Consider the following 26,316-nt stretch of genomic DNA (forward strand, 5'->3'; position numbering starts at 1 on the left):
CTTAGGACAAGGACCAGAGAAGTGGGCAACTAAAGACAACAACTAAGACAGCCTTTAGGTGGATTGAGTGAAGCCAGAGATGGGAGGTAGGATGTTTTCGCTGGCAGGGAAAGAATAAAATGTTCCCTCGCTAAGCTGTTTAGAAGAACCTGTGGAATCCCCAACAGTTGAGACCATTCTTTTCTCCACTCCCCAGCACGAAGAGAGTTGACCGGCAGAAGAAAAGATCCAGGCCACATAATTCACACAGGCTGTTCAGAAGGAGCCAAGCTATCGAGCCCTTTGCCTTTTGAATACTCAGGCACCTAAATAAAACAAAAGCCTCGGTCTGTGTTACTGAAGTGCATAAATATGACCTGATGGACTTTCACTGAATTTGGAAGGCATGCTGGGGATAGTTGTTATTATTTAGTCGCTCAATTGCGACCCCATGGACCGTAGCCTGCCAGGCTCCTCTGTCCATGGAATTTTCCAGGCAAGAATACTGGAGTGGGTTGCCATTTCCTTCTCCAGGGGATGTTCCCGACCCAGGGATGGGACCCACTTCTCCTGCATGGTAGGCGGCTTCTTTACCACAGAGCCATCCGAGAAGCCCATGTTGGGGATCTTCTGTCTTAATATAAACTGTGAAAATGTCATAATATATACTGTGAAAATATAAACTGCGCATGTGTGCAATTAATCTCGGGGAGCCCTAGGAGAGGTGTCAAGGAGTTGGGTCATTGTCTTCAAAGCAGTTGAAAGTGATACACAAAGTGAGCCCTGTGTGGCTTGCTCGTGGGGAGAAAGATGCCCTACATATCAAAATTCAGCGGAGCCGAGATAACAAACTGGTTTCAAATCCAAGCCTTAAATCAAAAGACTTGAGTGCGTGTCAGGAGAAGAGTCCTTTCTGTCCCCACAGGTTTGAGATCTCTGGCTGAGAGCCCGGTTGGAAGACACTAGTTAGTTTGTTCTTTATTTTCATCTGAAAGTTACAGGGCTACTTATCAACAAAATGACTGTCCGAGCAGCAAAATCCAGTGGTTTCTATGTACAGGCCCATCCCTGGGGTCCTCACCTCTGGAGGGGCCTCCGCCCCCAAGGCCTCAGTGGGCTTCTTCCCAGGCCTCTAGGAAATAGTCACAAAGACGCAGGGGATGAAAACCAGCCTGTCCTCGGCACCTGCTTTCATCCCACAGGGAGGTGGCGGCTGCTGGTGGGGGACCCAGGCCTAGTCTTGGGGTAGTGGGTGTGGGGGGCCTCTCTCTGGGGAGCCCATCCTTCCCGCGCCCACCTCCTGGGCAGGCTCTCGTTGGACATTCCTGGGACTGCTCTGGCAGGCTCACGAGTTCCCACTCTAGCCTTCTTTTCTTTCACATCGTGATTGGAACACCGCAGTGTCCCAGCCTCCCATTCTGGAGACCACGATTTGTGCTGTGGAGCCTCTTCATTTGTCCCTGGTTTTTTTTTTTTTTGTACAGAAACAATACTCTGGATCGGACCTTTTTTTCTTTTCCGCTCAGGAAACAGAAGCGGCTCAACAGGTACAGTTCTGCTGGTCAATCTGCTTCCGGCAGGGTTCCATGGTGACGGCCACGCCCACCCCACTCCGGCCAGAGGTCATTCGGGTCACCTCGCTCCAGGTGTCCGTGTCTGGATCATAGCACTCCACGCTGTCCAAGAATGTGTGACCGTCGTAGCCCCCTGCAGGGAGGGCAGGAGGGATGGTCGGTCACTACTCCAAGGGGGTGGGGGTTGGGGAGGGGTAGGAAGGAAAGAAGCATGTGAAGCCCTCCTACTGAAAGGGGCTAGGTGGGCTTCTCCGCCCAGGCCTTACCAAGAACGTAGATCCTTCCCTGGTGTACAGTGATGCCCAGGGCACTTCGCCGATGCTTCATCGGGGCTACGAATGTCCACGTTTCTGTCTCCACGTCGTAGCGCTCCACGCTGTTGAGCTGGTCCTGACCATCGTAGCCCCCCGCAGCATAGATACAGTTGTGCAGGACGCAGACTCCTAAACCAGAAGACACAGAGAAGGTGACTCCAGGGCCTGGCCTTGGGGGCCCCAGCCATCACCTTCTTGGGGGGGGACACCCTCCCCTCTCCCTTCCTCCCCTCTCCTGAGTAACCCTGCAGAAATAAAGCCAAGAGCAGGCAGCAGGAGCTCTCTGAGTTTCACTCCCAGGGTCAGGCGGGTGCTCCTCCTGGCTCCCCTCCCCACGGCCCCCTCCCACCTGCTCCGCTCCGGATGGTATTCATGGGTGTGATCATCCGCCACTCGTTTCTCTCTGGGTAGTAACACTCGGCTGAGTTGAGGCGGTTTGTCCCGTCGAAGCCCCCGACCGCGTAGAGCAGACGGTTGAGGACAGCCACTCCCACCCCGATCCTTCGTGTCAGCATTGGGGCCACCAAGTGCCACTCGTCCCCCTCCGGCTCATACCTGCCACAGAGAGCAGCGATGACAACAGCAGCCGCAGCCAACCCGGGACACTGGCCCCCACTGATAGTCCCCTGTGTTGGTTTTTCTAATTTTATTTTATTTGGGTTTTTTAATTTTAAAAATAATTTTATTTGGCTATGCTGGGCTTTCCTGGCTACACAGGCTTTTCTCTAGCTGTGGAGCCTGGGCTCTAGAGCAGGCAGGCTTTAGTAATTTCGGCTCCAGGGCTCCTAGAGTGCTGGCTGAATAGTTGTGGTACACCGGCTTATAGTTGCTCTGAGGTATGTGGGATCTTCCTGGACCAGGGATAGAACCCATGTCTCCTGCATTGGCAGGTGGATTCTTTATCACTGCAACACCTGCGAAGTCCCTCACCTGAACTCTTCAATTCTCACAAGGATTCCCTACAATGCAAGTTATCAGTAGGTCCATTTTCTAGATGAGGAAACTGAGGTTCAGGGCCGGCCCCCCTCTGCTCAAGGTCACTTGCACCTCTGCTGGACTCAAATGGCCCCATCAGACCACTGCCTAAGCTAAGTGTTGTATGAATGCAGGAGACACAGGAGACACCAGTTCAATTCCTGGCTAGGGAAGATCCCCTGGAGGAGGAAATGGCAACCCACTCCAGTATTCTTGCCTAGAAAATCCCATGGACAGAGGAGCCTGGCAGGCTATATAGTCCATGGGGTCACAGAGCAGACACGACTGCGTGAGCACGCAGGCAAACACAGGGTCACCGTGCAGTTGTTCTGTACACAGACTGCGCACTGCGCAAGGGCGCCACATCAAGGGGTACCTTTCACGGTAACAGACCTCGTGTGTGTTTCTTACAACCATGTGGATAGATGGCAGGGAGGTGTCGTGTTTTAACAAAATTAGCATATTAACATTCCGACAGTTTCAAACTGATGGAACTTTTTCCAAATCTGCTAATAAGTCGTTGTATGGGTGTGTGATGGCCCTGTAAACAGTTCCCAGGCCAAGACACATCATCCAGGGTCATGACCATACATCTCCCAGAAGTTTAGCTTCACCTTGAGGCTTCCACTCCCGGAAGGGAAGGCACAGAGAAAAGCACTCCACAGTGAAAGGAAGACTTCCCTGGAGGTGCAGTGGATAAGAATCCACCTACCAAGGCAGGGGCCGTGGGTTCGATCCCTGTGTCTTCGATCAGGAAGACTCCTGTGCCGTGGAGCAACTAAGCCTGTGCCCCAAGTACTGAGCCCACATGCTGCAACTACTGAAGCTGGTGGACTCAGAGCCTGTGCTTCACAACAAGAGAAGCCACTATGATAAGAAGCCTGTGAACCACAACAAAAAGTGGCCCCGGCTCACAGCAACTAGAGAAAGCCTGCGTGTAGCGATGAAGACCCAGCACAGACAAAAATAAATAAATAAATATTTAAAAACCCGAGATCCCAACGGCATGGGGCATGTTAGCAGCGGAACCCCTGGATCCCACGCCTCCTGCCCCCGCCACTCACCTCTCCACACTGTTGTGGTGGATACAGCCGTGGGAGCCGCCAACAGCATAGATGTGCCCGTCGATGACGCCCACCCCGATTCGGTTGCGGGGCACGCTCATGGAGGCGCAGGGCGACCACTGGTTGGTCATGGGGTTGTAGCAGTCCAGGGCGCTAGAGTCGGTGTTCCCATCGGGCGAGTTGTTGCGGCCGCCCACGGCGTACAGCAGCCCGCCCACCACACAGCCCGCCAGGCCGCTCCGGGGCACCTGCAGATCCGCCAGCCGGAGCCAGGTGCCATCGCTGGGGTTGTAGGCCTCCAGGTAGCTGAGCGACTGGCGGAAGTAGCCGCCGGCCGTGTAGATGAGGCGGCCCACCTTGGGTGCCCGGCAGGGCATCACCTGCGTGGGCTTGTGCAGGGTGAGCTCCTGGAAGATCTTGACCAGGTAGTCCTTGCAGCGGGAGTCCGACTGCAGGATCTCACACTTCTGCAGCTGCATCTGCAGGAAGTGGGGCGTGAGCGAGTGGCAGCGCACCGCCCGCAGCAGCGCCTGCACGTAGAAGCGCCGCTGCTCGCAGTCATATTTGACCCAGTTGATGCAGGCGTGGAAGACCTCGGACTCGCAGCGCACATTCAGGTCATCCCGGCTGATGAGGGTCGCCAGCTGGCAGTGGGACAGGTTGAAGAACTCCTCTTGCTTGGCCACCTGCAGAGGGCGACAGCGTCATGGGCTGACTTACAGGTCTCTCTCCACTCCCAGCCCCTAACCCCTCTCCAAGCCCCTGCTAGGACCTTGGACAAGACACTCAATCTGCCTCTGCTAATCTCAGCTGCCTCAGGTGTGAAATAGGCATTCGAGGGACTTCCCTAGAATCCACCTGCCAATGCAGGGGACACAGGTTTGATCCCTAGACTGGGAAGATACCACATGCCTTGGGGCAGCTAAGCCCGTATGCCATCATCTTCAGCTCTTGCTCTAGAGCCCGTGCTCCACGACAAGTGAAACCACTGCACTGAGGAGCCTGCTCAGCACAATCAGAGAAGAGGCCCTGCTCACTGCAACTGGAGAAAGCCTGTGAGCAGCCACGAAGACCCCACACAGCCATAAATAAATAAAAATTCAAAGAAGAAGAGAAACAGGCATTTGAATAGTATGAAACCCTCAGTGTGTGAGGATTCAATGAGTTAACACTACATGCCAGGCATAGGGCAGGTAAGTACATAAATGGGAAAAAGAAACAACGTACCTCTTAGATTTTGTATCATTTTGTATCTGAACTGTAAGAACGTTACCCTTTTCTTTTTTTAATGAAATTATTTTTTCAAAAAAGCAGACTGACTACTAAGGAAATAGCAACAGAATATGTTAGAAAGACAAAAAAATTCAGGCTTGAAGAAAGCAGCCTGAGTTGCAGTGTTGGCCCACTACCTTCTAATTGTGCCACCTTGGGCAAAAACCTGAAACACTCGTGCTTTGGTTTTCTTCCTCTATAAAAGGGGGATTATATTAGTTGCTAACTCATTAGCAGGGTTATTGCTAAAGGAAATATTTCTTGTCTGGCACTGGTCTATATAAATAATTTCAGTCACCCCCACATCAGCGGGTTCCCAGCATCCTGTTACCCCAAGCCAAGGCAACCCCCTGATACTGGTGTTGTGCAGGTCAGCGGGACAACCCTGCTCTTGGGCCACCATCCTGGAAGCCATAAGTCCTAAGATTAATGTCAGATCTTCTTGGGGCATCTGGTCAACCCTCAAGATGGTAGAGAAGGAGAGTCATGGAGACCAGGGGTAGTGTCCACCTAGTTGGTCCCAGCCACGAGAGGATGATTTTAAAAATTTCCAGGAAGGGGGAGTTCCCTGGTGGTTCAGTGGTTGGGACTCAGCGCTTTCATTGCCAGGGCCAGGGTTCAATCTCTGGTCGGGGAACTAAGATCCTGCAAGCTGTGTGGTGTGGTCAAAAAAGAAAAAAAAAAAAAATTCCAGGAAAGCACTGCAAAGCATATCTCCTCCTAGGATAGCTGGGAAGACTCAGAGATTTCAAGGCTGGAAATCACTTAGAACAGAGGCTGGCCCACACCAAGTGCTCAACAAGCACTCATTTTCTCTACTCACAACTTCCTCCACTTAAAAATGAAAATGAAACAAAGATTAGTATGAGCACAATACTTTGTGGACTAAAGAAAACATGTGTAAGGGTCACACTGGCAGTTGACAGCATGTCACGGTGTTCAATAAATATTTACTGACTGTCTGGAACGTCAGGCCCTGCTCAGGGCACCCTAGGGTGGAACTGCTGTCAGACACTGCCCTCTGTCCCCACCTTTGACCCCAGGGAGCCCAGAGACCCATGAAGGTCTCACTTTCTCCAGCTGTTTCCCAGATTTGTGGCAGATATGCAGACTGGGAGCTCAACCCTATTTTTCTCCATCTCCTTGCCTTTACCCTTCACCTCTCAAGGGGAGACAGTGATGACCACCTGTCTGTTCCCTGGTCCTCCCAAGGCTGCTCTGAAGCCCTGGTGCCCTGTCCCAGTCCCTCACTCACCTCCCCGAAGTGCATGTAGATGTATTCCCGGGCACGCTGGTGCAGCTCTGTACAGCCAATCTGCTCGGCAAAGTTGGCGATGCCGATGGCGTTGCTGGGATCCAGCTGCTGCACCAGGAAGTCGCTGCAGGCGCGGACCACGCTGTCGATCTGGTACATGACAGCACCGTTCATGACATGGAGCACGCACTTCTCCCCCATGGAAATGGACGCGGTGTAGGCGAACTCAATGAGCCGCTCCATGACCTTTGGGTGGATGCCCTCGATGGACACCACCTCCATGCCCTGTTCCCGCAGCCCGTTGGTGAACATGGCCTTGAAGACGGGGCTGGACGAGGCCAGCACCACCTTGTGGGCCATGAACTGGGCGGCGGGCGCGTCCTGGTACTTGACCTGCAGCGTCACGTCGCATAGCTGCTGGCTGAGCCGCAGTTCGTTCATGATGCCAAAGGCCTGCTTGGTGTGGTCCTCCAGGGTGTAGCTGAAGGTGCGGTTGCCATGCTGGGAGGGCGTCACCTCGGCCTTGCACTCGGTGGAGGCGTACATCACCGTGTCCCCTGCCCCCTCGGGGCACTGTGATCTCAGGGGCAGGAATTGGGTATGGGCCCCGGGCCCGCTAGGCCTGGGTTCCGGCTGCATGGGGTTCCAGGTGACAAGGGACACCACCACTGGCACTCAGGGGCCTGGAGGGGGAGAGCACAGGGCTGGGGGCTAGGCCTTCTTTTCTAAGATAAAGTGACTCCTAGACCAGTTTTCCTGCCCAGGCCAGGGTAAAGCAGTGTTCATTTGTGCTCCCTAACTGCCCATGGCCTCACCAGTCCAAGGGCCCACCTTAAATCGTAGGTCACATGGTGACCCTCCCCTGCTCAGAATCCCACCCCACCCCCCCACTCCCTGAGGCATGAAGAGTAAAACCAAACTCTTCAATGGCCTGCAAAGCCCTTCACAGTCAGCTCCCATCCACCTGTTCCCTTTGCCCATTCTGTTCCAGCTCTCTGGGGCCCATCCCTTCTCACAGCATGTCCAACTCATTCCTTCACTTGCCCCATCAACACTTCTCGGGCACGTCCTGTGTGCCAGCTCTGTTCTAGGCACCAGGGACACAGCAAGGAGCCAGACAGACATGCACCGAGCCCCCCCTGAAGCCAACACTGGGCAGGAAAGGACCATAAGTGAAATAAGCAAGGCTTTAAGGCCATGAAAAAACTGACAACAACATTGTGACAATGTGGCGTGCCGGTGTTGTTTTAAAATCAGGTGGTCCAGGCCTGTCTTGGAGCTGAGACTAGAAGGATGAACTTATGAAGGGGCGGGGGGGGGGGGGGGGGGGGGGGGGGGGGGGGGGAGGGGGGGTTAGCTTTCCAGGCAGAGGGAACAGTGAGTGCAAAGACTCAGGCAGAATGAGAGCCGACCTGGAGAATCAGGGAAGAGTGTGATGAGAGAGGAAGACTAATGAAGGGAGGGTGCCTGTGAATCCTGTGGAGTCTGGAGGGTCAGGGCAGGAGCTGGGTTTGGAAAAGTCAAGCAAAGAGGAGGCAGGGGATCTACAAGAGGTTCTTCATCTTATTGTTCCCTGGGCTCCACTCAGAGTTACCTCCTCTCTGTTTTATTTCCATCACACCACTTGTCAGGAATGGAAATCAGCTCCTTTGCTTGCTTGCTGATGGATGAAGGGTCTCTCTGGCCCTGAGCCCCAGGATTCAGAGGGCAGGTAGCCCTGTGTAGGTCAGGGTCCTGCCCACCCTCTCCTGTGCCTCCCCTGCAGTCCGCCTGGGGCCTGGCACGACGCAGGGGTCAGTAAGCTGTGGCTGGCTGACTGCCCACTCCACTGTGCCTGCCAGAGCACCCTGCTCTTCCACCGTGCCCTGGACACTGCTTGGCCGCCTCTCCCCAGCCGAGGCCCGGGCCTGCCTCTTGGTGTTTAGCCAAACGGTCAACGGTGCCCCCTGGGCACTGGACACTCCCCCCACCCCCAAGAAGCGGTAAGTGGGGGACTGCGCATGTCCCGCCGGGCAGCCAAGGCCTAGAGAAGGGAGGAAGTGACCCCGCCGCGGCCTTTCCATCGCAAGCCCCGGGGCGCAGACCAAGGTCCCCCCGCCACAAACGCCCCGGAATCCCCGGGGTTCCGTCCGCGCGACGCTGCCTGGGCCTCTCGCTCCCGGAATCACCCGCCGGTCGCGCCGTCCAACAAAAGGTCCGGACTCGAGCCGCGCCCTCCTGGCGCTCCGCGGAGCCGCGGGAAACCCCGAGGCGACCGGGCCCCGCATCGCCCAGTGCTCCGGCCGCCGGACACGGTCGCAGAGCACTCTAGACCCTCGGTGCCCTCAGCCCGGGCGCGGGCCGCTTCACTCACCCCGCCATGGCCGCGCTCGGGCTCCGCCTCCGTCGCCCAGGCCCGGGCGCCTCCATCGCAGCTCGCAGGGGGGAGGCGCGGAGCGCGCGCAGGTCACCATGACTAAGCAGAGCCGGGAGCCGGCCGTGTCAGAATAAAAGTCCCCGCGGGCCCGGGCCTCGGGCGGCGGAGACGGCAGCGGGCCGCTCCCCCACCCCCTTCCCCGCCCACGCTCGCTGTTGCCCAGTTGCGCAGCCCCACAGCGGCGTCCGCAGCGCCGGTAATCGCGGTGGGGCCAAGGACCCAGCCCTGGGCGCACCCAGCCCCCGTGGTCGGAGCCGCCTAGAATCAAAGCCCCAAGTTCGAGGCCCAGCGCTTCCCTGCATCCTGGATCACCGGATACCCCTCCCCGCCGCCGCCTGCGCGTTCACCTGCGTAGCCTCCGATACTCTCACCGCGGGGTGGGGATGCCTGGGGGCACGGCGGTGGCTCCGGGCACGTTGGTGCCACCCGCGCACCGAGCTTCCGGGAAGCCCGAGGGGCCGTGGCCTGGCCCGGGGGCGGCTCCCGCCTGACTTTAGTTGTTGAAGACCCGAGAGCGCTTCCACCGTCCGGGGCGGCTGGGGAGGGGGTTGTAGCTGGGCGGCGGGGCCTGTGGGGTCGCGGCCGTCGAGTGGGGGGTTAGCCTCGGGACGCCCGAGAAGGAGGCGGGGAGAGGGCGGAGAGGGCGCGGCGGGGAAGGAGTCGGGATTCCCCGCCCTTCCCTCAGGTGCCCGGCGCCTATGGGCGAGGAATAGGGCGGCGGGCAAGGGCGCACGGCTAAGCGGACCAGGCCCGTCCCTCAACCCCTTCGCAGTCCCTTCCATCCGCCGGGTTTCGTCGTCTCAGCGCGGGTCTGCTTTCCACGACCTGCTCTTCTTTTAACTCCACACAGTGCAGGCCTCACGTTCAGGTGGCCGAAGGATCCAGGCGGAGCTGTCTACCTACCTACTGGGGTTTTTATTGATTTTTTATCTCCAATCTGGAGGCGCGAGGAGCTCGCAGTTGGGAATTCGAACTCCGGCTCTGCCACTCTCTGGCTCTGCGCGGGTGGACCCATAATTTAACCACTGCATGCTTCAATTTCCTTCCTCGTAAAATGTTCATAGGGCTTCCGTGGTGGCTCAGTGGTAAAGAATGCTTCTGCAATGCAGGGGACACAGGATCGATCCTTGGGTCAAAAAGATCCCCTAGAGAAGGAAATCGCAACCCACTCCATTATTTTTGCCTGGGAAATCCCATGGACAGAGGAATCTGGTGGGCTACAGTCCATGGGGTCTCAAAGGGTTGGACACCACGTAGTAATAGGTGTTAATAATAAAGGCACCTACCTGGTAGATTATTGGGAGAACTAATTGTGAATGCTAGCGCTCAATAAATATGAAGGATTGTTAATTTTCATGGAAAGTGATACTGATTTTCCATTTATGCTCTTTGTTATATAAAGTTAACTTTTAAATGTATGTGGGGTGTTTTTTTTTTTTTAAGAGTCCGTCTGTATGAGACGCTAGACTGAACAGATACTGGTCTAAGGAAGGATTCCACCTGCCCTCCGGAGTGAATTTGGAAGATTCTGCCTCCCTGCGTTGGGTCTGGGATTAATCCCACCCCGGAGAAGGCTGGGGTGGGGTTTCTTGCTTCTCCTCCCAAACCAGAGGCGGTGGTGAAGCTGTGGTTTAGAGTGGCTCCAGAGGTGGCGCCATAGCATAGCCGCCAAATACTGTACGGGGAGTGGCTGACACTGTGAGCAAACCCACACCCTTCTCCACATGCCAAAGGAAACCTCTGGTATATCTCAAAATTAACATCTACAAGCCCTGAGACCCAGCAGTGACATGTGCAGTAACTTATCCAAGGTGCCCTTGCACACGTTTAGGAGGATGTATGTACACAGATGTTTACTGCAATACTGTGTTTAAATGCCAAGTGTTGGACTCAACAGTTGTGTGCATCCCTAGGGCCCTGGTGTAATCTATACTGTGAAATACTATGCAGCCAGTAAAAAGAACCCATTAGCTGTGTGAATGTTTTACCTCAATATTTTTAAATGTGAAAAAAATGCTCTGTAAAGCAATTATCCTTCAATTAAAAAATAAAGTGACATAAAAAATGTTATGGTCTGTGCCCCCTCCCCACCATCATATATTGTAGCCCTAACATAAGATGATGATATTTGGGCTTCCAAGGTGGCACAGTGGTAAAGAATTTGCCTACCAATGCAGGAGACTAGGGTTTCATCCCTGGGTCAGGAAGGTCTCCTAAAGGAAGAAATGGCAACCCACTCCAGTATTCTTCCTGGGAAAATCCCATGGACAGAGGAGCCTGGCAGACCACAGTCCATGGGGTCACAGAGTCAGACACAACTGAGTGACTGAGCCCACATATAAAAATAAGTGATGTTATTTGGAGATGGGGGCTTGGGGAGGTAATTAGATTTAGAGGAGGTCATGAGGGTGGGGCCTTCATGACGGCATTAGTGCCTTTATCAGAAGAAACACCAGAGAACTTGATCTCTTTCTCCACCATGTGAGGACACAGCCAGAAGGTAGCTGTCTATAAGCTAGGAAGAGAGTTCTCACCAGAATCTTACCATGCTGACACCTTGATCTTGGACTTGCAGGCTTCAGAACTATGAGAAATAAATTTTGGTTGTTTAAGGCACCCAGGCTGGTCCAATGAACACAGTACAAAATCTAGACATGCAACAGTTTCCAAGATGATACTATTAAAAGATCAAAGCAAGGTGGAGAGCAATGCTAAAGTTGTGTAAAAAGAGAGATGTATTTACATTTCAGCTCATTTACCTACAGAATGGCTCTACAAGTTTGCCAAGTGTCTATATCCAGGAGTGGGAACTGGTGCTTTTTGAATCTTGTAGAATGTGAACAAGTAAATAACTCTTCTGCTATCACACCATCATCAAACAACTGAGTGATGGGGTGGGGTGGCTCAGGTTGCCCTGGAAGATTACAGGAGCCGGGGGTTACTGGAACCAAACCAGATAGGAAATTAGAATCAGTTCTCAAAGCGAACTGGCATGTGACCCCAGGCTTGAGTGTTTGTGTTCGAGGAAATAGGTTGGTTTTCCCAGCGCTTACAGCATCCAGGGACAGTGTGAACGTGGCCCACAGGAACTCAGGTCCCCTGGCTGGTCAGTGGCCCCCCACCCCCACCGCTGTACACCGCGTACTTTTCAGCTGCCTGCAGCTCCGCTGTGTCCCAGCAAGTGGTGTGCCACAATCTGAACCTGAAGCCACAGGCCCTTTCCCCAAACCCACCCTGCCCCCTCTCCAGCCTGCCTCTCCACACTGAGGTTAGGAATGTGCCTGGAGACAGCTGGGAGCCCAAGACAGCTGGGAACTGTGGTCAGGACGCCTGGAACCTTTCACGGGCACAGCCGGGGCTCTAATATCGCCCCTGGCCGAAAAGGCAGACCCTTGAACAAAGTGTCGGTTTGGGCTTAACAGACTGCACCTCCTGGAACCCTGGAGCCTAACCTCCTCGGCTAATATCCTGGCTCAGAAAATAGGACAAAATACTCAGTTCTTGGAGTCTCCTCATCCGTCAAATGGGAGTGAGAAAAAGGCATGCCGCAGGCCTAGAACACTATGGGAGTAACTGTGCTGTGCTTAGTCGGTCAGTTGTGTCCAACTCTTTGTGACCCCATGGACTGCAGCCCACCAGGTTCCTCTGTCCATGGGGATTCTCCAGGCAAGAAGAACACTGGAGTGGGTTGCCATGCCCTCCTCCAGGGGATCTTCCCAACCCAGGGATCGAACCCAGGTCTCCCACATTGCAGGCAGATTCTTTGCCATCTGAGCCACCAAGGGTAAAATCAACTGTAATTACTCTTATTATTCAATTATATTTTTATTCTTTTATGAAGGATCTGATACCACTTTCAAAAAAATCTTGTTTCACAGAGGAACAGGCTGAGTCTCCTAGAGTCAAGTTTTGGGGTGCTCCGTCTTTGGCCTCTCCTCTAAAGGTGAACACCTGTCCTTGACTCCTTTCTCCCCCACACCCAATTCCTCAATAATTCTGTCCAATTCCTCCGAAGTCTGTGGAGAACCCATACCATCCCAGTCTTTGTCATCACTCCCCTAGGCAGTTACCATCACCCAGTTCTCCTGGCTTCACCCTCTACAGAGGGCAGAGGCATGTGTAAATACCTGAGCCTGATTAAGTCCTTCCTCTGCCTAGAACCTTCCAGGAGTACTACTCCATTCAGAGCAAAAGAAGTTTCTCCCCTGGGTCTGTAAGGGTTTGCCCCACCCGCCCCATTATTTTCCTATCTTTGTTTCTTCTCTGCCTTTCCATCCTTGCTCCAGGGGCACTAGGATCTTTGCTTTTGAGAGAACACACAGGCATATTCTAGCCTTAGGACCTTTGCACCTGCTGTTCCCCCATTCTGAAATGCTCTTCCTTCAGAAGTTCCCAGGACAGGGAATTCCCTAGCAGTTCATAGTTAGGACTCCCTGCTTCCACTGCAGGGGTTGTGGGTTCATTCCAGATTAAGGAACTAAGATCCCACATGCCAAAAATTAAAGTTTCCAGGATAATAACCACCTCAGCTCCCATAACATCTTACCACCTCTTCAAAAGGCATCACCTGACCACCATCGCATCACTGTATTGTCACCGGAATCATCTCCACGCTTCTTCACTCTGGTATCATCTCTGAGTCCGACACAAGAACATCAGTTGGACAAAAGCAGGGATTTTTGTCTGTTTTGTTCATTGCTGTGGAGTTTAGCGTCAATATAATATATTTTCCTAGGTCTTTTCTGCCTCCACCATCTTCATCTTTGGCTGCTTTTTCCTATAAATTCCTTTATTTAAAAAGAAAGTCTGCAAAAGAGCTCTGAGGGAGAGCAATGGCACTCAAAGGGCGTCAGTCTGTAGCTGGTGGGGTTACCAGGGTCCCAGCGACCGTGGGTGCACCAGGGCAGCCGGTGGAACCGCTGGTCTCTAACCCATCCCGCTGGGGCGAGAAGCGCTCGGAGCGGCTGGAGCTCCCATCCAGGCCGGGAGGCAGCCAGCGGTGCAGGTCGCCCGAAGCCCCAGGGGCGCTCCCGGACCGCCGGGAGGCACCTGGGTCTCGGCAGCAGGGGCCCCGGCTGCAGCAGACGAGGCGTAGGAGCGCGTGACGCAGGTCGCGGTTGGTGAACGTGTAGATAAGCGGGTTCAGGAGCGAGTTGGCCATGGCCAGGCCCAGGAAGGGGTCCGCTTGCAGGAGCACAGGGCAGGCGCGCGCCGGGCACGCCACATCCAGCAAGAGCAGCAGGAAGAGGGGGCCCCAACAAGCCACGAAGGCCACGAGCACCACGCTGAGCGTGCGCAACAGCGCCAAGGAGCGCGGTGTGTGGCGGGCGCGCATCGAGGCGCCCTCGCCAGTCCTGGGGTGCGCCCGTAGGCGCCGCGCTTTGGAACGCACCTGGCAGTAGATCCGCGCGTAGAGCGCACAGATGGCAGCCAGGATGCCAAGAAAGGCGAGCACACAGAAGAGCACGTAGGCCTTGGCGTAGAGCGGCAGGACCGTTGAGCAGGCCTCCAGACGGCCCAGACAATTCCAGCCGAGCGCCGGCAGTAGTCCGAGGAGCAGCGACAAGCCCCAGGCGGCGGCCGCCAGCGCCAACGTGCGCCCCCGACGGGCGGCGGGCGCGGGTCCCCGACGCTCCATGGTGAGCAGGCGCTCGAGTGCAATGGCCAAGAGGCTCAGCACGGACGCGGAGAGCGCCACGAAGACGCCGCCCTCACGAGCGAACCAGAGCGCGGGCGACAAACGCAGCGTGAGCGGTCCCGACAGCAGGATGTTGGCGGCATAGGCGGCGCCGGCCAGCAGGTCGGACAGCGTGAGGCTGCCCAGAAGCAGGAACATGGGCGCATGGAAGCGCGGGTGGCGTCCGAGCACGACCAGCACGGCTAAGTTCTCCAACACTATGAGCGCGCACACGACCAGGCACACGACGGCGTCTGCACGCAGTCCCGCGCCTGGCTGGTAGCGCGCACCGCGGAGCTTGCCGGTGTAGTTGTAATGCTGGACGATGACCTCGCTCTCCTGCGCGGCCCGCAGCAGCCTCGGCTCCATGGGCCGCCCGCCCCAAGGCTGCGGAGAGGTTGGGAGCAATGTCAGGCCTGATGCTCACCATTCCCTGCGGCCTGCGAAGGCAGGCATAGACGGCGCCTGACTTGGGAAGGGGGTTCTAACCCCTTACTCCCTACCCTACACGCACGCCGGGGCCCAAAGGGAATTTGGGATAGAAGGGGGGGTGTCCATGGAGACAGGCCGACACAAACAGACAAATCATATCACGAGGGGACAGGGTTAACAGAGTCCCACGTGAAAGGGACATTAATAATTCACACACAGGCACGGATATCCAGAGGCATCTTAGTCAAAAACAGAAACACCCACACAGAGAAAGGGACAAATACAGTGACCCATCGACAAGGACATGTGCACAGATAGTCACAAACTAGGGCAAAATGCGCAGTTACACCCTCTCACGGAACCATGAAAGTACGTTCAGGCCTTCCCTGATGGTCCAGTGGATAAGAATCCACCGCCTGCCAGTGCAGGAGACAAAGGTTCAATCCCTAGTCCGGGAGGACCCCACAGGCCGCAGAGCAACTGAGCCTGTGCCTCACAACTACTGAGCCCACCCACCGCAACTACTGAAAACCCAGCGCCCTAGAGCCCGTGTTCTGCAACAAAAGAACCCAGGCAAGGAGAAGTCCGAGCCGGGCATCTAGAGAGTAATCCCCAGTGGGTGCAACTAGAGAAAAGCTCAGGCAACAGCAAAGACCCAGCACAGCCAAGAATACATAAAAATACTTTTTTAAAAGAAAGCACAAAAATAAATTTTAAAAAAAGGAAGTACATTCACACATGGACAAGGGGACACTGAAAGAGACATACAAATTCCCCCCCACACAGACAGGATCTTATGCCTAGTCTCACAGGCCACAATTTCACAACCTCCACCCACCCCCTGGGATCCAGAACCCCACAATCTACACGCCTCGCTGCATAGAGGTTTTTTTCCTGTGAACTCCCCGCTTCATTCGCTGCAAAACCCCAGTGAGAAAGCAGAGAAAACTCCACCCATTTTGCAGGGCCAGAGCCCGAGGGCAGCAGACGGAATTCACCTCTCATAGACTCTTGCAGAGGGACATACACGTCATTAAAGTATAATAATACCTCCCAACTGTGACTTCGCGCTAACATACCCTGGGCAGCTCTCCCCTTAACTCCAATTTACAGACGAGGAAACTGAGGCTCAGACGAAGTACCTCGCAGAGAAGCAGACACAAAGATTTTCATGCTCCACACAAACACATCCACGCAGAAACTGAGACACAGTCACGGAAGCCCCACTGAACAGACGAGAAAACCAGGGCCTAGGGAGGGGAACGGATTTAATTGGACAGGGCAGAAACAAATGCCTTCCAGACGGCTTGAGTTGCACACAGGGAACCAGGCGCAAATACAGACTCACAGCGAGTCACGGACTCAGCCATGCTGGGGGGAAGGGGACACCAAATACACGCAGATGAGGGTCACCCCAGGGTCACACTCGCTGCGCGGGGGACACTGCGCAGTGGCTCGCAGTCTGTGTACCTCCAGCCTCTCCTCCTTTTGCCTGGAGACAAGGGTGGGGTAGCGAAACCTGCAGTGGTGTGGCTGGGAGAGGACGAGGTGGGGGGATTTCGGGTGCCTCCCACCCCCATCCCGCGTCCCCGCATCCAGTCCCGAAATCTCAGGTTTTCCCCTTCCAAGAACCTTCGGGAAAGGCCCGAGAAATCCGAGCCAAGGGGACAAGGATGGTGGCCAGGGAAACTCCCACCCCCGGGCCGGGACAAGCCCCGCGCGCGAAAGGACCCAGTGGTGGACACTCACCCCTGCGCCCAGGTAGTGCGCGCTCGACAGTCGCGCGGCCGGGAGCGGAGACAGCGGCCCCTGTTCGGGAGGCGGGGCTGGGGGCAGGCGAGGGGGCGGCCCCCAAGGCAGAGCGCTGGCGATCGCCAGCAGTTGCCCCCTCCTCCTCTTGGGGTACGGGCTGCCAGCCCGCGGCTGCCAGCGCGTGTCTGCCAGCCTGTACCACCCGCCGCGGCAACGGAACGCGCCCTCGGCGCCGACTGGCACTAGCCAGCCCTCGGCTCCCCCCTCGGGGCCCGGGCGGCCCTCCCAGGGACGCTCCGTCGCGGTGGGTGGATCCGGAGACACGAACAGGGGGAGGGTTCTTCAGCCCTGGCGGCCGCAGCCTGTGCTTCTTTCCCCCCTAATAGAGGGGTCCCCTCTGTGCCCTGGGCACTGAACCCTCCCCTTTTACCACCTTCCTTCTGATTGAACCTCCTGGGCTGCACCCCAAGGACGTCCAGTAGGCGGAGGAACCCCGGCAACCCGGGTTAAGAGGGGTCTTTAGCAGCCTTAGCCTCAATTTCCCTCCCCCCGCCCCCAACAGATAGAGCCGTCGGCTTCCGGGCGCAGGCCCCACCCCCCTTCCCCCCTCCCATCCCCAGTTTGGGGCGGGTGGGGGAGGGTCAGGCGCAGTCCAGATGCTGGTGGGAATCTTCTCCTCCCCAGATAAAAAGAATCTGGCTCGTAATTCCCCCTGGTCGTCCCGCTTCTCCCACCCCGTATCTCTCGCCCTTATCACTCTCGACAACGTGATTTACTCGGTTATCAGGTTTCTGGGCTGTGTCCCCACCAGACAGTCAGCCCCACAGGGGCAGAGATTTGCGTCTGCTCCGGGCACTGCCTGGACCCAAGCCCGTGCCCAGTAAGCAGCCGCGGAGTGAGTGAGTGAATGAATGACTGTCTCCCTCACTTTCTCCGCGTGTGTCTGCCTTCTGATTTCTCGGGGTCTCTCCGTCTCTGTTTCTCCCCGTCTCTGTGTCTCTCTCTCAGTCGCCTCTTAGTCTTTGGCCGTCTGTGTCTCTCCCACGCCTCTCCCAGGCCTCCAATGGGCCAGTCCCAGCTGGCCCCGCACCCGCCACCCCCACTTCCCAGGAGCTTCCAGGCTGGGAAGCTACCTCTGATCAGAGGCCACAGCCGGGAAGAGGGGGCTGGGCCTGGCTGCTGCGACCTTCGCTAGGACTGTGCCCTTTGCACCGGCCGCCTCAGGTTCTGTCGGTCTCGGCATCCGGTGGGGTGAGGGCGGTCCAGAGACGATCAGCGGATGGATCAGATGGGTCAGAGGGGCGCCTCCCTGGGAGAGAGACCCCTTGGGGCACCCAGGCTAGGTCGCACCCTCCTGTCGCCTCTTAGGGATCCCAGTGCCTACAAATAGAACCACTCTTCCCTGCTCCTTCCCTGGTGGGTCAGAAGGTAAAGCATCTGCCTGCAACGTGGGAGACCTGGGTTGGGAAGATCCCCTGGAGAAGGAAATGGCAACCCACTCCTGTACTCTTGCCTGGAAAATCTCATGGATGAAGGAGCCTGGTAGGCTGCAGTCCATGGGGTTGCAAAGAGTCAGCAGAACTGAGTGACTTCTCTTCTCTTTGCCTGCTCCAACAGATTAGGCACTGGGGCAACGCAGCCAGGGAAGCCAGAGTTGGGGGGGCGCGGAGATGGTTGTTGGATGGGGTGGCTGTGGTAAGATTTGAGTGCTGGAGCCCCCAGCCTCGCCCTCCAAGCCCTGGAGGATGAGCCCTGAAGATTCCCCAAAGTGTCAGGGCCATGTGCATGATAAATGACCCCCTTCTGCAAAGGGGAAGCCACACCCTAGGGTGGGAATGTGGCTGCTTCTCACCTCCCAAGTGGCAATCTCACCTCCCACGGGCCCTATATACAGTGGAGGGGGGCTTCCGGCCCCGGTCCCCGGCCTAGCACCCCCAACTTGTGCCACCTCATGCATGAGATCCCACAAGATCACAGCCTTCTGCTCCAGAGGGTCCCGTACCTCCCTATGTGGCTCAGAGTAAAAGTCCAAATTCGAAAAATACCAGGCCTTCAAGGCCCACAAGGCCTGGCACAGTCTCTCCCCCTTTTATCTCCGTTCTTCCTATTCCAGCCCCACTGTCTCCCCGCCACCCACACCAGTTCCTCACACTCTTTAAGATCTTGGCACTTGGGGATCAGCGTGCTTGGAACACCCCGCCCCCAGCCCTTCCCAGGCGGTCACTTCCTCAGAGAGGCCTTCTGGTCTGTGTCCCCCTCCTCCCCAATCTCACACTGCAGTTGGTACCGTCTGAAATGACCTTCATTATTTACTGATTCATCTGGTACATCCTGTATCTCTGCCCTGGACGCCCAGCTCCAGGAAAGCAGGGGCCCTTGTCTGTCTTTCTGCCCAGTCATTGAGTCAAGATTAAGAGCTTGGAGTCTGGAGCCAGGCTCAGTTACTTTGTCATCTAGGACTTCAGACCAGTGACACTCTCCTCGGAGCCTTGGTGGGCTCTTTTGTAAAATGGATAATGACAGTTTCCACTTGGAGAGATGCCCTTAAGGAGGAAGGGATGGAATGGAGCTTCGAAACACAGGTGAGTGTTCAATAAATGTTGGCTGGGGCACTAGTGGGAAAGAACCCATCTGTCAATGCAGGTAGACTTAAGCGATGTGAGTTCGATCTCTCGGTCGGGAAAATCCCCTGGAGGAAGTCATGGCAACCCACTCCAGTATTCTTTGCCTGGAGAATCCCATGGACAGAAGAGCCTGGCGGGCTACAGTCTATAGGGTCGGGCTACAGTCCACAGAGTCAGACACAACTGAAGCGACTCAGCATGCATGCACAGGTGCTTCTGGGCACCACTGTATCCCCGAGGAGGAATTAGAAGGGGTTCAGCTCAGGGCCCACCCTCCCCACGTACCACCACCAACCCAGCCCGCCCCACGCCCTGCCCCCCACCCATGCCTGGTCTCTTCCCAGGGAAGGGCACCCCTGCCACAGCCTGCCCGCCTGATGCATGCCTGGGCTGGCACACCTGCCCGGCCAGTTCTGCTGCCAGGGCCGTCACCCACAGGGGCTGCTCCACCCAATCTGTACCCATTCTCCCTGAGCTGTAGCCTCGGCTCTAAAAGAGCAAAATGCCTCCCATAGCCCCCTCACACCTTCACCCATCCAGAGAGGCAGAGGGCTGCAGCAAGACCTCCCATTCCCCCATCTCTATCTCCCACCTACGAATTCTGAGGCTTGAATGTGGCTACAGGGAGCTGCAAACTGACAACTTTCCCACGACCAAAGACCAGAGCAGTCATGTTTCTGCAAGGAGGAGGGGGTGGTGTCTCAACTTGTAGGTCAGAGGGCCAACTCTGCCTGACAACTATAAGATTTGTTTGCTTGGCTTCAATGTTTCCCATTCAAATGTCTGTCTGAACTGTATAGAAACACTGGACTCGGGCGAGCAAGTTTGTGTCTCACAGGGGTAGAGCTTAATTTGGGAATAGCTATGTACTAGCATTGAACAAATAAGCACATAGATCGTAGATACTGACAACCAGTTTTCATACTGTTGGAGAGGAAGTTGCAAATAAGCAGTGTGGTGCTAGATGGGGTTATCATTAGGAAATGTTTACTTTAATAGTTAGAGATGAACCTATTTGCAAAGTGGAAATAGAAACACCGAGGGGGAGAACAAACATCTGGATGCCAAGGCAGGGGAAGGGTGGGTGGGATGAATTGTGAGGTTGAAATTGACATATATACACTATTGATACTGTGTATAAAATAGATAATAGATATAGCATAGGGAACTCTACTTAATGGCTCTGTGGTGACCTAAATAGAAAGGAAATCCAAAAAGGAGTAGATATATGTATCCATAGAGCTGATTCACTTTGCTGTTAGCATAAACTAACACAACACTGTAATGCAGCTATACTCCAATAAAAAATTTTTTTAAATAAATATAGGTTTGAGTGTATACAGATTTCCTAGCTCTGTCTGCCATGTGTCCAGAAGCAATGACACCCTAGAAGCAATGAGTACACTCAGCATCCAGATCTGGTTTCTAAATACCATTTTCCAGTAGGAGGAGCCAGGGCTCCTTGGAGAAATGACTGCTTCCAGGATGAGGGCAGAGAAAATGCACAAGGACACTGGAGCATCTTCTAGAGCCAGAAGTGGAAAAATAAAATAAGCCAAAAAGACAGGAACCAACCTGAAAAGAACTCCTGCTGACCAAAGCTGGAACAATTTGAACAAACTAGACAGCAATAGAATTGAATTATAACCCAAAGAATAAATAACCACAAGTCCAAACTAATTTAAATACATGAGTGAATCTATTTTAAGATGAGGGAGAAGGAACAACTCTTCAGAAAATTCCAATTAAGGAAAGTATACCCAGGACCTTGTAATGTCAAAGCTTCATTTCAATGCTACCAAAAGTATTAGTGCGTATATTTAAAATTTTTATTTATCACAGGGAAATTTAAAATTGATTCATAAAAAAAAAAATCACAATTTTCAAGATTTCAAAGGATATGGAAAATTTTAAGTGTAACATTTTACTTTTTATTTTTTTTTAACATTTTACTTTTTAAATGCTGTTTTTCCTCCTGTGATTCTGCCACCTCTGTCTATGTTACCTAATTATTGTTGAAATTTTGTGCACATCCTGTGGGTTTATTGATCAGTTAACACAGCATTTTAGGGGATCTGTATATACTAGCCATAGATTTTTCTATGCAGTAAACATTGTTTATATATAAATTGTAAATTTATCCAACTAATTTGTTGAAATAATTCCAGTGAAACTGTGAAGACTAAGGATACCCAACATTTATAGTTTTGAGTCCAAAGTAAAATAGATTTTCCTCTATTATGTAGACAGGATTTCGTCAATCTTATCTACAAGTGTTTATGTGGATATATTTCCTAAAACTGTATAAATGTTACATTTTTATTCTTTGGCAAGATGATGTTACAAAGAAATTGGTCTTTTCTTCTGTTAACTGTTCAGTTCTGTCATCTCATATTCGCTTAGTCCTTACCAATCTCTTGTGTTATTTCATTTTGCTCTGTTTTTTTTTTTTTCTTTCATTTTCCTTGCTATGTCAATGTCTTAGTGTAGTGCAAATGAAATACCGTATTTTATTGCTGTCAGTTTTCTGTGGTGTTTTGTATTTTGGTTGTGTATTAAAATATAATCCTGCTATGTTTAAAAAAAAAAGAAAAGTATAATGAGGGGCTTCCTTGGTGGTCCAGTGGTTAGAACAAAGAGCTTCCATTGCAGGGGTCATAGGTTTAATCCTTAGTCGGGAAAGTAAAATCCCACAAGCCATGGGATGCAGGAAAAAAAAAACCACATCACTATGCACTTTGGGTGATAATGATGTGTTCATGGGTCATGTAGATTCACCAGTGGTAAAATACACTACTGTCGTGTGGGATGTCCATAGAGGGAGAGCTGGGTGTGTAGGGGAAATCTCTGTACTTTCTGCTCAATTTTGCTGTGAAACTAATACTGCTATAAAAAATAAAATTTAGGTGGGAGGGGGGATCGGGATGGGAAATACATGTAAATCCATGGCTGATTCATGTCAATGTATGTACTTTACAATATTGTAAAGTAATTAGCCTCCAACTAAGAAAAATAAATGGGAAAAAATAAAATAAAATTTATTAATCAAAAGAAGGAGGGGCGATAAATTAGAGTTGGGATTAATATATACACACTAGATAAAATAGATAATCAACAAGGACCTACTGTATAGCACAGGGAATTCTACTCAATATTCTGTAATAACCTGTATGGGAAGAGAATCTGAAAAAGAATGGATATAACTAAATCACTTTGCTATACGCCTGAAACTAACACAACATTATAAATCAGCTATGAAAGTGAAATGTTAGCTGCTCAGTTGTCTGTGATTCTTTGTGACCCCATGGACTGTAGCCCCCCAGGCTCCTCTGTCCATAGAATTCTCTAGGCAAGAGTACTGGAGTTCGTAGCCATTCCCTTCTCGAAGGGAATCTTCCTCACCCAGGGATTGAACCCAGATCTCCCCCATTGCAGGCAGATCCTTCACAGTCCGAACCACCAGGGAAGCTCAAATCAGCTATACTTCAATTAAAAAAAAAACATAAAAAGCATTTGCCTGAGAAATCCTTGGGTGGATATATACTCCCAGGTCACACTGCTGGATGGCTTTGGATATTTCTATTGCCAGCCTGGCCACTGAAGCCATTTGAACTTGAAATGGCTGACTGTGCTGTCAGGAGCAAGATTTTTTTTTTTTTTTTAATGTTTATATTCTTATTTATTTGCTGGGCCAAGTCTTAGCTGAGGCATGTGGGATCTAGTTCCCTGACCAGGGATCCAACCCAGGTCCCCTGCACTCAGAGCCTGGAGCCACTGAACCACCAGGGAAGTCCCTTCGTTTCGCTATTTTTTCTTTCGTTTCGTTTTATGACTGAATAGTACTATTGTATGAATGTCCTTATTAAAGTTTTTTTAATTTTTTTTTTACCAAAGTTTATTCTTAAATGTACAATAGGTTCTAAGACAACACTTCGTTCTAACTATAGGTGGCAACAGGTATTATGGCAGGGAATCCAGATGTTTAAACAGGAATGGAAATAAGGGTCTTCGTTGCCTCAGACACAAGGAACAGCTTACTGTTTGCCAAATTTCTTAATTTCACCTCTGGTCAGAGGGGCCTTTCCCCGAGGCCTTTGCTTTTAGCTCCTCCAGTTTCTTCTGCTCCTCCTTCTGTTTCTGCTTGAATGTCTTATCTTCCTCGTCCGTCTCCTTGGCTTGCTTCCTGGGCTGCTTCCGGGGCTTCTTCTTGCCACCTTTACGGCCCAGTATGGTGCCTGCTGCCCCTTCCCCAGACTCTGCCATCGAAAGTGCTAAAGATTTTTAAAGGCTCTGAGAAGAGGCTTTGAGTTGGGAGGAGGAGGGGAGGAGAAGGCAGCTTCGTAGGGACAGGGGTAGGGGGGAAATACCTTGTCCCCAGGTGCTGGGCACAAATTGGGCAGAGCCATGCTTTTCTCACCTGCTCACTTCAGACCTTGTGAGCTGCCCATGGGGAAATCTGACCTCACCCTCCCGCACATGTGTCCCCAGTTACTGCTAGGATTAAACCCAGGCCAAGGGAAGGGAAGATCCCCTGGAGGAGGAAATGGCAACCCACTCTAGTATTCTTGCCTGGGAAATCCCCTGGACAGAGGAGCCTGCTGGCTAGAGTCCATGGGGTCTTAAAGAGTTGGATGTGACTGACTGACTAAACAACAAGGGCTCCAAAAGCTGCAGGTGTGGATGCGGGAACTGAGTCCCCTGGAGGCAGAGGGGGCAGGGACACCCCTCCATGCATCCCTCACTTCCAAATGAGCCTTGAAACTTGGAATCAGAACCTTCTCTCTCTTTTCCCCTTCACACTTAGACATTCATTTCACAAACTAGGTTGTGGAGGAGAAGGGAAAGAACAGCTGGGATTGAGTCAGCATATGCAAAAATCTGGAGGCTGGAAAGAATGTGTACATAAAAGAAATAGAAATCAGGTCAGTAGGGCAGAATTGTGGCAAAAGGGAAGGAAAGAGCAGGGGTGCTGGGGGTGAAGTTGGGGGCTGGGCAAGGGAGGATCTGTGGACCTCAAATATCAGGCCTCTGCTGTCTGACCATCATTTTGCTGTGTGACTTGCTTAAACCTCTCTGACCTCAGTTTCACCTGTAAAATAAAGTCATGAAAGCCTTTTTTGTTCTCACAGTGGTCTTGTGATACGAGCACCCTCATTGGTGTAAAGAGCTAACACATTGCCCAAACCCAGAGCTTAACCACTTGATAAATGTCAGACATTATTTATTTTAACAACTTTATTGAGCTATAATTCACATACCACACAATTCACCCATTTAAAGTATGCAATTCTGAGGAGTTCTCTGGTGGTCCAACAGTTAAGACTCAGTGCTTTCACGGCAGGGGGCCTGGGTTCTATCCCTGGTCAGGGAACTAGATGCCACATACTGCAACTAAAGATCCTGGATGCCTCAACAAAGACCCAGTATGTGTGTGTGTGTTAGTCACTCCGTGTGTGCATGTGTGTGTGTGTGTGTGTTAGTCACTCAGTCGTGTCCGACTCTTTGCAACCCCATGGATTATAGCCCTCCAGGCTCCTCTGTCCATGGGATTCTCCAGGCAAGAATACTGGAGTGAGTTGCCGTTTCCCTCCTCCAGGGGATCTTCCCAACCCAGAGATCTAACCCAGGGGTCTCCTGCATTGGAGGCAGTGTCTTTACCCTCTGAGCCACCAGGGAAGTCCATGCAGCCATATAAATAAATAGTTTTAAAAAAAAGAAGCATCTGGGGAAAACAAAAGATATATATGTACGTATAACTGAATCACTTTTCTGTACATCTAAAACTAACCCAACATTGTAAATAAACTATACTTCAATTAAAAAAGAGAAAAAAGAAAGCTCAAGCAAACGAGACCATTGGCAACTGGCCCTTGCCCTCCTCCCCACCCCTCATCATACCATGGTCTATCTCTGAATCTTCAAATCTGACAACTGTTCCTCATGATCAGAGAAGCAGGACTTGGGGTCAGACAGACGTTGGTTGGAATTCTGTCTCCAATGATCAGCAGATGGATTCATTTCTGTGAGTCTCAGTTTCCTTATCAGTTAAATAGAAATACTAATTACTCCCTCTCTCACAGGGTTCAATGAGATAGGTCATGTCAACTCTTTTTTTTTTTAACTTGGCTATACCAGGTCTTAGTTGCAGCAAGTGGGATCTTTAGTTGTGGCATGTGGGATCTAGTTCCCTGTTATTGTTCAATCACTAAGTTGTGTCCGGCTCTTTGAGACCCCATGAACTGCAGTACTCCAGGCTTCACTGTCCTTCACTATCTCCTGGAGTTTGCTCAAACTCATGTCCATTGAGTCAATGATGCCTTCCAAACATCTTATCCTCTGCCACCCCCTTCTCCTCTTGCCTTCAGTCTTTCCCGGCATCCGGGTCTTTTCCAGTGAGTTGACTCTTCCCATCAGGTGGCCCAAGTATTGGAGCTTCAGCTTCTGAATCAATCCCTCCAGTGAATATGCAAGGTTAGTTTCATTTGACTGGTTTGATCTCTTTGCAATTTAAGGAACTCTTAAGAGTCTTCTCTAGCACCACAATTTGAAAGAATCAATCTTTCAGCACCTAGCCTTCCTTACAGTCCAACTCTCATATCCATCCATTCCTGACTACTGGAAAAAAACATAGCTTGGGCTATATGGATCTTTGTCGGCAAAATGATGTCTCTGTTTTTTAATATGCTGTCTAGGTTTGTCATAGGTTTGTCCTTCTTCCAAGGAGCAAGCATCTTTTAATTTCATGGCTGCAGTCACTGTACATAGTGATTCTGGAGCCCAAGAAAATAAAATCTGTCACTGTTTCCACTTTTCCCCATCTATTTGCCATGAAGTGATGGGACCAGATGCCATGATCTTAGTTTTTTGAATGTTGAGTTTTAAGCCAGCTTTTTCACTCTCCTCTTTCCAGTTCCCTGGCCAGGGAATCAAACCTGGGCTCCCTGCATTAGGAGCTCTGAATCTTAGCCACTGGACCACCAGG

The 26,316-nt window shown here is 52.5% G+C and overlaps 2 protein-coding genes and 1 pseudogene across 7 annotated transcripts; all 3 read right to left on the reverse strand.

Annotated features, from left to right (window-relative positions):
• Positions 1 to 931: 931 nt before the first annotated feature.
• Positions 932 to 10,235, reverse strand: KEAP1 (kelch like ECH associated protein 1). 3 transcript variants are annotated; one of them, XM_043911487.1, is made up of 6 exons: positions 9,197 to 10,235; positions 6,434 to 7,116; positions 3,907 to 4,592; positions 2,217 to 2,422; positions 1,820 to 1,996; positions 932 to 1,686 (listed from the first exon to the last, which is right to left on the reverse strand). In XM_043911487.1, exons 2-6 carry the CDS (start codon positions 7,070 to 7,072, stop codon positions 1,520 to 1,522), a joined length of 1,875 nt encoding a protein of 624 aa, XP_043767422.1. In that variant the 5' UTR covers positions 7,073 to 7,116; positions 9,197 to 10,235; the 3' UTR covers positions 932 to 1,519. The 3 variants fall into 3 exon arrangements, with proteins under 3 accessions (XP_043767422.1, XP_043767421.1, XP_043767423.1); XM_043911486.1 differs by lacking the exon at positions 9,197 to 10,235 and adding an exon at positions 8,787 to 9,158; XM_043911488.1 differs by lacking the exon at positions 9,197 to 10,235 and adding an exon at positions 8,028 to 8,590.
• Positions 10,236 to 12,655: 2,420 nt separating this feature from the next.
• S1PR5 (sphingosine-1-phosphate receptor 5) lies at positions 12,656 to 17,248 on the reverse strand. Of its 4 annotated transcripts, none has more exons than XM_043911492.1 (3): positions 16,708 to 17,248; positions 16,101 to 16,208; positions 12,656 to 14,913 (listed from the first exon to the last, which is right to left on the reverse strand). In XM_043911492.1, the coding sequence occupies exon 3, from the start codon at positions 14,893 to 14,895 to the stop codon at positions 13,699 to 13,701; it is 1,197 nt and encodes a 398-aa protein (XP_043767427.1). In that variant the 5' UTR covers positions 14,896 to 14,913; positions 16,101 to 16,208; positions 16,708 to 17,248; the 3' UTR covers positions 12,656 to 13,698. The 4 variants fall into 4 exon arrangements, 3 of the variants coding, with proteins under 3 accessions (XP_043767427.1, XP_043767426.1, XP_043767424.1); XM_043911491.1 differs by having other exon boundaries at positions 16,038 to 16,208; XM_043911489.1 differs by lacking the exon at positions 16,101 to 16,208.
• Positions 17,249 to 23,368: 6,120 nt separating this feature from the next.
• Positions 23,369 to 23,597, reverse strand: LOC122700715 (annotated as a pseudogene).
• Between the last annotated feature and the right edge of the window lie 2,719 nt (positions 23,598 to 26,316).

Source organism: Cervus elaphus, chromosome 9 (assembly GCF_910594005.1).
Source record: "Cervus elaphus chromosome 9, mCerEla1.1, whole genome shotgun sequence".
NCBI classification, from domain to species: domain Eukaryota; kingdom Metazoa; phylum Chordata; class Mammalia; order Artiodactyla; family Cervidae; genus Cervus; species Cervus elaphus.